At 37.6% G+C, this 12,483-nt stretch overlaps 1 protein-coding gene across 1 annotated transcript in view; it reads left to right on the top strand.

The window, feature by feature from the left end:
- Positions 1 to 12,483, top strand: part of LOC145985249 (beta-secretase-like) — a 43,432-nt gene that overhangs the window by 22,143 nt on the left and 8,806 nt on the right. Inside the window, exons 6-8 of the mRNA XM_083119025.1 lie at positions 2,827 to 3,024; positions 4,544 to 4,640; positions 5,727 to 5,846. Of these exons, the coding sequence (XP_082975151.1) occupies positions 2,827 to 3,024; positions 4,544 to 4,640; positions 5,727 to 5,846 (415 nt within the window). The remainder of the gene's footprint in view (positions 1 to 2,826; positions 3,025 to 4,543; positions 4,641 to 5,726; positions 5,847 to 12,483) is intronic.

The raw sequence follows: 12,483 nt of genomic DNA, 5'->3' as shown, positions 1-12,483 counted from the left end.
AATGCATTGCGGTATTACAGATAGTTGTTCTAAATATCCATAGGGTGCTCCTGAATTTGGTAAACAGAAATGAATTAATCTCTTATTTAATTGGCTATTTTCTGTTAGCACTTTTTTGTGCTATATATATAGTTGGGTTTAAAAGCTTATTCTCTTTGTGGTTGGACTTTCCCTTGCAACAACACACTCCAATCAGCGCTTCCAGCATTTTGGGCGGGACACTCGAGAGCCATCTTGGAAAGGTTCAAGGTTAATGTAGTGGTAGTTTGAGATATAGTAGATCAGTTGTTGGGGCTCTCGTGACATGATTGCGTGCAGGTAACCCTCACCTCTGACGTACTGTCTCACTGCTCTTAGTCCATACTTCTCATAGATGTTTCTTACTTGCCTTTTCAGCTTCCTTCTACAGGATGTACATACACATACATAAATATTTCTCCTCATCTGTCATTTCTTAATTTCTTCTCATGATGACCCCAAGTTTTGGTACCAACATATTGCTATTGCATTTCTTCAGTGCCCTTCTTACACCATAAACGTGACAAAATCTTTTGAATAGCCATGACATATTCAAAATTTGAATATGACAGACACTTTGCATGCTGCTGAATGGCCATTTTTGTTTTTGTTAGAATGCGATCCAGTGAAGACACAGCTCACTTAGTACAACAAATGAAACTCCTATATTTCTTCATAATTATGAAAGAATTTGAATATATGGCTAATATGTAGATTATGACCATGGTCTAAAAAACCTAGAAATTTTGCACAAATGACATGCTCCCGAGTCAGGGCAACAGTGTTTTTTTTTCTTATTGAAATATTTATTAATATGTTAATTAATTAGGTAATTACGTGTATAAAAATATGTATATGTGATAAGTGTATCTCAATTTATTATGCATTTTTGGGTTCGTATTATTCCATGTATAAATACCATGTAGCTCTCTGTTCTTTCTTCGTGTTTCAAAAGTTTGAGGAAAAGGCGGGCAGTTTAGCTGTTAAAGATTAAAAATTTTGAAAGAAGGGCCGTTGGCAACTGACGCCAACAAGACGTATATAAACTCCCAGATGAGAGTGGGGGAGGTCGGCTGTTGGAACTGAGACTTGGAAGGGAGAGGCTGTTTTTGCTTTGGTCAGCTAGGACCGGAGGACAGGTCTCCTAAAACGGATGCTGTAAGAGATTGGATTGCTGGGCAAGCTAGTGCCTTGGTGTCCAGTTTACAGGTAAAAAGGTAGTTTGTACTGGATGTTATTTTGAAGTAATTACGGTGCGCTGGGCAGCCTAGTGCCTTGTCACCGTGGAGGTTGAGAAATGTGCACGTCGGGCGACCTCGTGCCTGTTAAGATGTTCCTTGGAGTAACGCGAGTCTACCTTGTGACAAGCATACTCCAGATGTAATTCATGAAATGTAAAGCATCCAGGTACAAACAATAGAGATTCCAACTTCAAAATTAGAGTTTTGGCCCGATAATTAGAGAAATGAACGTTCAGATACGACTTGTATATACTTCAAATTTTACGTTAATTAAACTATAGAAAATATCCAAAATTTCAGTTTTTAATTTCACAGATGCTGGACAAGGTAATTTATCCCCTTATAGCAATAAGGTTTCGCAAAGGTTATCCGTTGTCTCTTGTAGTTAATTATATAATTATGTTGACTTGTAGCAACCCACTTGCATTGTCGTACAAAGAAAGATACCCCTAGACAAATCAGAGCCGAGTACGAAGTGCACCGAACCTCTGGTGCGGAGGTAATGTGTGGGGGGCCAGGCGAGTAACAACACCTGCACATTTTTTGATAATTTTATTGCAAAGAGCAACTCAAAACGTTTCTTACAAACAATTACCATTCTTCTATGTGAGCACCTTTAGTGACACGAAGAATGTCCAGCCGATATTCCACTTTGCACTGCAGCATGTCGTCAGGGATGGTATCAATGGCAGCAACAATTGGGTCACGCAAAGCATTCATGTTTGTTAACTTCGTTGAGTAACATACTCCCAGAGGAAGAAGTCCAGAGGAGTGATGTCTGGCTATGTGGTAGCCAGAGGATAGCCACAAACTTGCTCAACTGTCTCGGAGACGGGTGGCGTTCCTCCCCCTGGATTCTTCAACACACTCCCAGTTTCCAGAAAACTTCTGTACCATACCCTGATGCTCTTGTCCGTTGGCGGTATTTTGTTAAAGACACGCCGAAACTTACGCTGCATCGTAACAATTGATTTTTACTCCGTAAACCATACCACAGCGTGTGCCTTCTCTTGAAAAGATGCCATTTTCACAAAAGTGATGACAGCGCTGCCAAGCATGATACGCGCGAACTAAAAAAAGAACACACAAACTTCAGTGTATATGTCACCAAATACAAAAGACTGGATTGTTGTAACTTTATTTTCTGATTTTTAGTATGGCGTCGAAACCTCGGATGTTCATTGTGTACACCCTGTACTTTTACAAGCACACAACCAAATATTTAGTTATTCAAACTAATAAAGCTTTGAAAAATATTAAGTACTGGTGTATTTCTTATTTTAACTTAAAGGTTACTTTCAATATATGTCGTGTCCCTTCACACTTGAGGCAAAGTAAAAAATGTTTTTTCTTCTTGTTGTCATTGTACAAAGCTAATATGACTGAAATACATGACTCAATCAACTTCTGAACCTGAACAGATCTTCCTGTGTAATGCAAGCAAAATGCAAATACAAATAGAAGTGGTTCATAATTTTTTATGGCTGTAGCTGACTGTTATTTGTGAAATTATTTTTAATCTCTTTCCCTAAGTGAATGATTCTCTAACTTATTTAATTCCTTGCAGGTGTTTAAGGCAGTTGTGGATTTATTGTTGTTGGAACTCTCTACAAGGGAAGAAGTGTCAGGGATATCTGAGGATTTTTGGACAATACAGAAGATGCTTTGCTTGGAAAATGAATTCCCATTTGAAAAGTTCCCAAATATCACTTTGACGTTAGCCGAGTCAGATCATTCTGTTTTTTCTCTGGAGATAGTTCCTCAGGTAATGTGTATATATATTTTTTTTACCCATATCACTATTTTTTTGTGTGTTTATGTCCAGGGAGAACCAGCTGGGCCATTTTTTTTTCAGCAAGGGAGATAGGCAAGCTGGGCATCAACTTTATATATATATATAAAGTTGATGCCCTCCTCCAAAAATACAAAATATTAGGGTGGATCAAATGAAAACAGTGAATGTATTGGGTTATATTTATGTATATGTGTGGCAAAAACCCTGTGTAGAGGTAGAACGGGAGGTAAGGAAGGAAACCCCTACTGCATAATGGACTCGCCCTAGATAGTCGCCCATGAGCACGTGATATGCGTAGGCGTTCGTGCAGCAGTATCATCCGAGAAGTCGAGCAGGCAGTCAGTTGGTCAGCTCTCCACCGCCGAATAAGTCCAAGATGGTTCAGAGTAGTGGTAAAGTGATAGTGACATGTTTTTTCGATCATGAAGGCCCTCCTTCTTCTTGAGTTCCTGGACCATGGTCAAACGATCAACGCTGCTTGTTACTGCAGTACCCTCCAGCGTTTGCGCACAGCAATCGAGGCCAAACAGCCCGGCTTGTTGTCCTATGGAGTGGTTTTGCTGCATGACAACGCACGGCCACATACATCAGCTGTTACAAAGAACATGTTGGCGACGTTTGGGTGGACAGTGTTGGAACACCCACCATGTAACCCTGATCTGTCACCATGCGACTTCCATATCTTGGGTCCGTTAAAAAAGGCATTGAAGAGTCGGACGGTGAAGTCATGGACAATGTTCGCAACTGGTTCCGATCTCAGTCAAAGGAGTTCTACGAGCAGGATATTCACTGCTTGGTGGAACAGTGGGACAAGTGCTTGAGTAACTTTGGAGATTACGTTTGAAATAAACCTTGTTGATTTAATTCTGTGACCCCTGTTCCGTTTTCATTTGATCCACTCTCATAGATTTTCCACTATTACCAATGAGTTTTTGCCTTTGCATGCTGATGCCAGAGCTTAAAATCCACAAAGGAACAATGTAGCAACAATGACAATTGTTGCTTTCATTATTAAATATTAGGATTCTATGGGAATTTAGGATCTTTTACCTTGCTTTCAAATTGGATGTGTTGCTGACTGGTGCAATTCTTTTTGTTAGAGTGTACATTAATTAAGGGAGTTAATGAATCAGCATTCAGGTTCTTTAAGGAACATTTACATTTTTAATTGAATTGGTAGAATATTGGTTATCAGTATTGCTAAATTTTATAGCAATACATTAACAGTGTGGGCAAAAAATTTGTCAGTCAAACCCTAACATGTATGTTTATTTAATAGAAACAAAACAGCCTCAACATGAATAAACTGAGTCATTGTTTCTAAAGTTTTGGAAATATTGTGATTGTCATCTTTCTCACAATCTCTCTCCTACATACCCATAAGATCATTCAATTACTGAATTATGGTTATGTTTATAACCACAGTGTTATAATTACTTATGTTATCAAATGTTTTTACCATCATTAGATTATTAACTTTTTCTTCCAGAGTTACATCAGGAGGGTTTATGACAATATAGATGATCCCCCTTTATTGCTTTGTTACAAGTTTGCTATTGACTCTTCAGATACAGGTTCAGTGTTAGGTAAGTTGCCGTATTGTATTTTACTTTGTGTGTCTTTGTTGCCCACTTCTTGCATATTTAACCCTCCGTTGGTGACGATATTTTTTATGTCTCAAATAGGTTGCAATTAGGGCTGAGCTTATACCACTTTGAACTGATGTCATTGCTTGAAAATTGTAACAATTACTTAAATATTTGCCAGAGATTTGTTTCCGAATATTCAAGAATCACATCAGAATGCTAGTTACGTAAACACAAAATCCAGTTTTTCACTGGCGCAAAAGAAATGGAAATGTCGAATTTTGCATAATTTCCAGGATTATTGTACACTGCAAAGGTGTATGGCATTTTCGAAGACCCTGTGAAGGACCGAAGCACAAGAAAAGGATTGTTTGGTATTGGTAATTAAAATCCAACTGATGCTGTTGGTATAATTTAATACTGATACGTCGACATCAGTATCCACTCAACCTTACTCACAGTGTATTGAAATTGTACATTCCAATTTGAGTTTCAATTACATGCAAAGTATTATCTTTTTCAGTACTGTTTTTACGTTAACCTGTTTTCTTTTTATTATTTATATTTTTTATAATTATTTTTTGAAACCATTGAAAAATTTGAAAGACTAAACATAAATGTACTGAATCTATGGGTGTTTTGCAACTTGGTTATAGGCACTTCACAAGGATGTCTTGCCAGGGGTTTATCCAGAAATTTGTCGAGGGTAAATTTAGAGCCAAAATGACCCAGCTGATAAAAAGAAATGTCGTATGATGTTTGCCAATGTTATTACCACAGCAATAAGTGTCCATAAAGTGAATAAATAATTCAGTAACATATTTGATAGAACTGAAAATTCACGAAGATTCTTCTTCTGTTTTTTTAAAATGAATAGTGAAAGTTTTATTATTATTTAATGAATTTGACCTCATTCAGTGGCATAATACACGACATTGTACTTTGAGGGTTGTAGTTGCACTATAAATGTCTAAATGTCTAGCGCTTGTTATTGGTGCATGCGGTACTACTGTAAAAGTAAGAATTATTTGTGAACAATTCATCATCACTGTCTCTACCACTGCTGTTTTTATTTCTTCATTATAGGTGTTGCTGTCATGGAAGGAGTTTATGTCCTTTTCAATCGCACAAGCAAAACTGTTGGTTTTTCTGAAACGAATTGTGGTCCTTCTGTTAGACTTCATGGCCCCTTCTATTCTTCTACAGGTATTTTATTTTATTATTTGCAGTAGAAAAGAAATTTATTTCAATGTATGTACTTGAAATGACTTTACCTTCAAGAAGCACCACCTCAGTTCTTGGGATTAATGGGTATAGCAAGGATGCCCAAAATTTTTATAGTAAGTATTTGATGGATTAATTGCAGACTGTATTACATTCTACAGTGCCTTTCTTGGTCGAGTCGTCTGTGGAGCGGCATCTAGCATGCTGGGCAGTGAGAGGACATCTGCCGGCAAACTGTATGCAACATCCACGTAATTGAAACTGCTAGCTATGTAATGAAATAAACTTCTACAATTGCATTGACAGTTAGAATTAAAATGAGCATGTACCTTGTTACGAGATGTTTTGGAAATATTGTCCTCCTGCATCCACACATTTATGGCATTTTTTTAGGAAATTTTCACTAACATGTATCAGTTCTTCCGAAATTGCTTCAATTTCTCTCCTGATATTTTCTTTCAATTCTTCTAATGTATGGCTTCAGGTTTAAAAGCTTGGTAGCCCGCCACGCAGACGTCATGGAAATGTCTATTTATTGTGCAAGACACTGAAGGGATTTTTGAGGAGTATGTTCCATTGTGCTCCAGTGTCATCTAGATTCTCCTCAGCAAGCACACACTGTTTCACCCTTCGTTTCTTATCAAGAACGGACCTTGTTTCCCCAAATTTTCATTTTCATTTCTTTATTTGTCCATCACAGGACTGAAGTCGCATTTGTGCTGAACATAATGTACACAAAGATAATTTGAACAATATACACAAATGTTAATAATGTTAATGTTAATACATAAAATAATGTTAAGATTTATGATGTTAATACATAAAATAATGTTAAGATTTATGATAGCGTGATAACATATAAATACAGTTAAAACTCCTTTACAGATAAATTCGATAAAATATAATGTTTTACAAAATTTTTCGCCTGATAGCATAACATGAATCGAAAAATATATCCAAATCATGCACTAAAGATAATTCATTAAATGATTCCTGAACTCTGATTTTTGGAGAGTTTTTGTGTATGTTTAACCTTGCGAATGACGTGTAGGTAGGTGTTCTGTTCCTCACTGTAAAAGGTGTTACAAGGAAGTTTATTCTCTCTAAGAGTTCAGAACATAGCCAATCTTGTCTTACTAATTTACATAAAAACATTAGATCATTAAATACTCTTCTTTCTTTCAAGGTATTGTTACCAAAATGGCTACATAAAGTTACATAATTTCTATTATGATATGCAATATGGCTTTTAAAACACAACCATTTGACCATTTGTATTTGTACCTTTTCCTTTCATTCACAAGTTTTCAAACACTGTGTCTGTGTGGAACAGGAACATCTGGGAATTCTGCTGCAAAATGCCTTCTAACTTCTCTACAAGAATTCGTAATGGCATAAGAGTGTACATAAAAATTTATTGTGTTAAATTGTATGTATAATTGTAATAATTAAATTAATTGTAATAATGCCACAACATAATTGTGGCATTATTAGACTGCAGAAAATCACCAGTAATACATAAACTAAAACCTAACAATCTAAAACATTGTTAACACCTTAACACTTCACAACCATGTGCAAACTGAACACCAGCTATTTGGATACTGAAGCACTGATGTATCCAGTGCCAAGGCCAGTGTAGAGCTGAGGGTTTAAATGCTGGCAGATGTGCTCTCACTGCCCAGCCCTGCTCCATGAATGACTTGACCTTGAAAAGCACTGTACATCTTTTCTCTGAAGAAGTGTTGATAGCAATTCCCTTCCTGCAAAGGCTGGATTGAAACATGCTCAATACACAGTCGTAAATGGTTGTGTGTATTTGTTCTGATATGTACAGTGAGAGTGCAGCTTTCTAACAAACTGCTGTCAGTCATCAAAATCAGTGCTTAAAGTGGATTTCTAGCTGGGGAGATACTTGTATGGATCAAGATGGAGATAAGTAAGTGGGGGTATGCTTATGGAAATCATCCTAGCCGAGGAAATGCTTTATGAAAATATTTTTAACTGGGAGATAGACTTCTTCCCCCCATGTCCCTCCCCCCTCTTCCCACTTTCAGCACTGATCAAAATTGAGAATTCATAATGTTTTGAAGTCACTGCATGAGAGCTGATGGGTGAAGTTTACAATCAATTTTTTTCTCCCAGATGCATCTGAAATGTTTTGACTGGACTACTTACTAGTTTTTCTTGTATGTACGCATTGCTTGCATTGTAGAATTATTTTCCTGTAGTTTACGGTTATTACTTACTTACTTATCCGGCACTACAGTTCTGGATGAACCTTGGCCTCCCCAATTACAGCTCTCCATTGTTCTCTATCCTTTGCAGCATTTCTCCAATTTCTTACTCCTAGGGTTTTCAGATCACTCTCCACTTCATCTAGCCATCAGTTTCGTGGTCTTCCTCGTTTTCTTCTGCTTTTCATCTTGGCACGGTGAATAGCTCTTGATATCTTTCCTTTCTGCTTCTCTCAGGACGTCCAATGCACCTTAATCCATTTCATTTTACAAATCTCACAATATCTTTCTTTTCTAATATATTGTCTATTTCCATGTTAATGCATATTCTCCAGATATTTCCATCTTTGACTGGTCCATAAATTCTTCATATTATTTTTCTTTCAAATACACGTAGTTTGTTGGCATCGTCGGCACTAATATTCCAACTTTTCGAGCCATATACTACCACTGGTCTTATTAGTGTTCTATATATTTTCATTTTTGTTGATCTTGATATTAGATGTTATTTTAGTAGTGTGAGATTTGCAAAGTATGCTCGATTTCCTACCAATATTCTTTTTTGTATCTCTTCACTAACTGTATTATTATTATTATTAACTGTTGATCCAAGATAAACAAAACTTTCAACCCCTTCAAAGTTATACTTGTCAACTTTTAGGTCATGTATACGATTTCTTCCTTTTCTTTATTGTCATTTTCAGATATTTTGTTTTACTTTCATTAATTTTCAAACCCATTTTCTTTCCTTGAATCAAATTCGAACCAATTTCTTTTAGCTTATTCACATTTCGTGCTATCGTATGCACAAACCTTTTTAGTTTTGTAGACAATATGACCTTCTCTTCAAGGGATTCAAAAACTCCCTGCAGAACAATATTAAATAAAGTAGCTGACAATGCATCCCCTTGACATACACCTCTATTTTGTTGAAATGGATCTCCTACTCTTCCACTTATTAATACTTTAGCAGATGTGTTATTTATGGTCATTTTAACGAGGTTTACTATTTTCACTGGGATGCCTTTATTTTTCATATAAGTAAGTAATTTTTGTTAGGATATGCTATTGAATGCTTGCTTAAAATCCACAAATAGCATATGTAAATCTTGCATATACTCATGGAATTTTTCCATTGCCTGTTGTATAACAAATATTTGGTCTGAAGTTCCATGGTCTCTTCTAAATCCACATTGGTATTCACCTATTATTTCTTCAGCATACACATTCAGTATTGTAAGAAGAATATTAGAAAATATTTTGTAGGCTGTATTTAGAAGGGTTATTCCACTATAGTTGGCACAGGTTAGTTTGTCTACCTTTTTATAGATAGGGCATATTATGCCTACTTTCCACTCCTCAGGTATTTCTTCTTTTTCCAACATCAGTTTAATCAATTTGTGTATCTCTTCATGTAATTTATTTCCTCCACTTTTTATTAATTTATTGACTACTTCGTCCTCGCCAGGTGGTTTCTCATTCCTTAGTCTGCTTATAGCTTCCTTCTGCAATTGTTGGTTCTTCGATCCATGGTTCTGCAGTTATATAGGGTAGCAGAGGCGAAGATATAATACAAGCACTGCTTGCATAATTCGAATATCATTTAATGTACTTAATGTTCTAACCGTATTTAGTTTCCATCGCACTCGATTTCGCGAAAAAATGCGGCTGCAAACTCCCCCAGCAGCTCTGTAGCAAGCACCAACCTCAATGCTTGCAGCCGTTCTGCGGGAAAATAAGGCCTCCGAAGGAGTCACATGGCGAAGCGTGAAATTCTGGTGGAACCCGTCCACAAAGCTTCTACAAAAAGCTGTGCTTTCCGAGCTTGCGTGATTCCCGAAAATAGCTGAGTTCAACCGAAACAGAAGGATTCATCTATGGGTAGGTTGCCAGCAAAAACTAGTAACGAATATTTGTCTTCATGAACACGTAAACAAGATCGCAAATATAATAATAATTGTTAGTCATAAAATAACTAAAAGAAGTTATTATCACTGTTCTAAATTCCATATATATCATATTATATTACAAATTATTTTAGATTTCGCGAAATGTAAAACGCGTAAAAAAAGGTTGACATTGGGAGTTGGGGCAGTGGAATTTCTGCGCCCCCGTGAAGAGTTTTCTCAGGGAGGGAGGGAAGATTGGACGGACCTTGGTCCTGCACCCTGCTTCCTGGTCGGTCCAGCTCAAATTACGCCAGAAGTGTTGACCGCTACCAGTGTTTGCAACTGCCAAATTATTTACGCAGTAATTCAAGTGAGCTCTTTCACAAATTTTACAATCAATAAATTGACTGCTTTTGACATTGGGAGTTGGGGCAGTGGAATTTCTGCACCCCCGTGAAGAGTTTTCTCAGGGAGGGAGGGAAGATTGGACGGACCTTGGTCCTGCACCCTGCTTCCTGGTCGGTCCAGCTCAAATTACGCCAGAAGTATTGACCGCTACCAGTGTTTGCAACTGCCAAATTATTTACGCAGTAATTCAAGTGAGCTCTTTCACAAATTTTACAATCAATAAATTGACTGCTTTTGAATAAAACTTGGGGTGAAAATAAAGCTATCTGAGAAAGAACTATCTACTGATATTTGTACATGGCATAGAAGTAAATCGTATACATTCTGCATATTATGAGCACAAGAATATGTTTTAATAATTGATTGATTGATTTGTTGTTTTAAGTCCACTTTATGCACAGTAAGGCTAATCGGGACTGGACCTACAGTTTAAAATGGGATCTGAAACACTTGTGCCTCCACCGGGTATCGAACCCGGAACCCCTTGATTACAAGGCGATGACACTACCACTGCGCCATCGGGGAGGCCCGAATATGTTTTAAGTTCTATTATTATGATGCAAGTGGTGTTCCCAGGGTCTTTTTACGGTCCCCATTTTGTCATCTTTTCCTTCCTTTGACATTTTTTCTTAGATATATTGGGCCAAAAGGGGGTTATGTCTATCATCCACCCCCCCCCCCTTCGCCCCGGGCACGCCATTGAATGACACTTTATTACTTAAATATTAATGTACATACTCGTTCTGCTGAAATGATTCTGATTCCTCCGCGAAATTTTTATCTCCAAACTGATATATCTTTCCTTTGTGACAGATAAAATTAAGGAAATAGGTTGGTATCACTTTCTGTTGTTTCAGAGATTTTCAAAGTTATCTTGTGTGGATGCTTGCATTTGCAGTTGTGGAAAGCGCGTGGGATAGTGTGAGTGTTTGTTGCTTCGTGTTTTGTGCTGTGAATTTATCGGAATGAACGCGTATTTAGGAACGGTTGATGTGAAGTGCAGGTGTATTATTGAGCAATTGAAAATTGCTTCGTTTAGCTCGAGAGAGATAAGTGTTAAAATGAAAATCGTGGAAGGGGGTCGACCAACACCGCATTTACCGGACTTAAAACAAGTTAGCCCAAGGGGCTTTGTGCGACATTTCCAAAGCAATTTGTACCACAAGTTTATTTGGCTAGCAGGTTGTGAAGCACGCAGTAGGTTGTACTGTTGGCCATCCGTATTGTTCGCCGTGCACAAGACGAACTCCGTGTGGTCAAGTGAGGGATACTGTGATCTGAATAACGTGCACAATGCATTACAGAGACATGAAAAAGCAGAATCTCACATAAGGGCATTTTTAACTCTGAAGGAATTCGGAAAATCTCGTGTGGATTTTGCTCTGGATCACCACAGACTAGTAACAATCGAGCGCCATAACAAAGTTGTTCGTCAAAATCGCGATATTTTAAAGCGTCTTGCAAGTGTAATAACCTTTCTTGGTAGTCAAGAATTATCATTCTGGGGACACAATGAAAGTGAGGCATCATTGAATCGTGGAAATTATGTAGAACTTGTAAATATGTTGGCAGAATTTGATACTTTGCTGGCAAGTCATTTGGAGAATTCTACAACATTTACTGGCTTGTCAAGTGAGATTCAGAATGACCTTATTAAAAGCACGAGTGGTGTCATAACGGATGCAATTAAGGCCGAGGTAAGTGAAACCAAGTTCGTAGCTATTATGATCGATGAATCCTCGGACGTATCACGGAAATCGCAACTTTCGACGATGTTTCGTTATGTGACGAAGTCAGGAAAAATTGTTGAGCGTTTCTGGGGGTTTGAGGATGTCAGCAGGAACCGAACTGCAGCTGTAATTGCTGCCCACGTTGTTGAAACAATTCGAAAACTAGGCTGGGAATCAAAATTGGTGTGTCAAACATACGACGGGGCAGCCGTAATGGCAGGGGATCTCTCGGGGACACAAGCACGAGTCAGACAGATTTTCCCTAGTGCAATATTTGTTCACTGTTTTGCACATTGCTTAAATTTAGTACTTTCTCAAACAGTGAGCAACATTAGTGAATGCAAAGTGTTTTTCC

Source organism: Lepisma saccharinum, chromosome 3 (genome assembly GCF_977018435.1).
Source record: "Lepisma saccharinum chromosome 3, izLepSacc3.1, whole genome shotgun sequence".
NCBI lineage: Eukaryota > Metazoa > Arthropoda > Insecta > Zygentoma > Lepismatidae > Lepisma > Lepisma saccharinum.
This window is presented reverse-complemented; position numbering and strand designations above follow the sequence as displayed.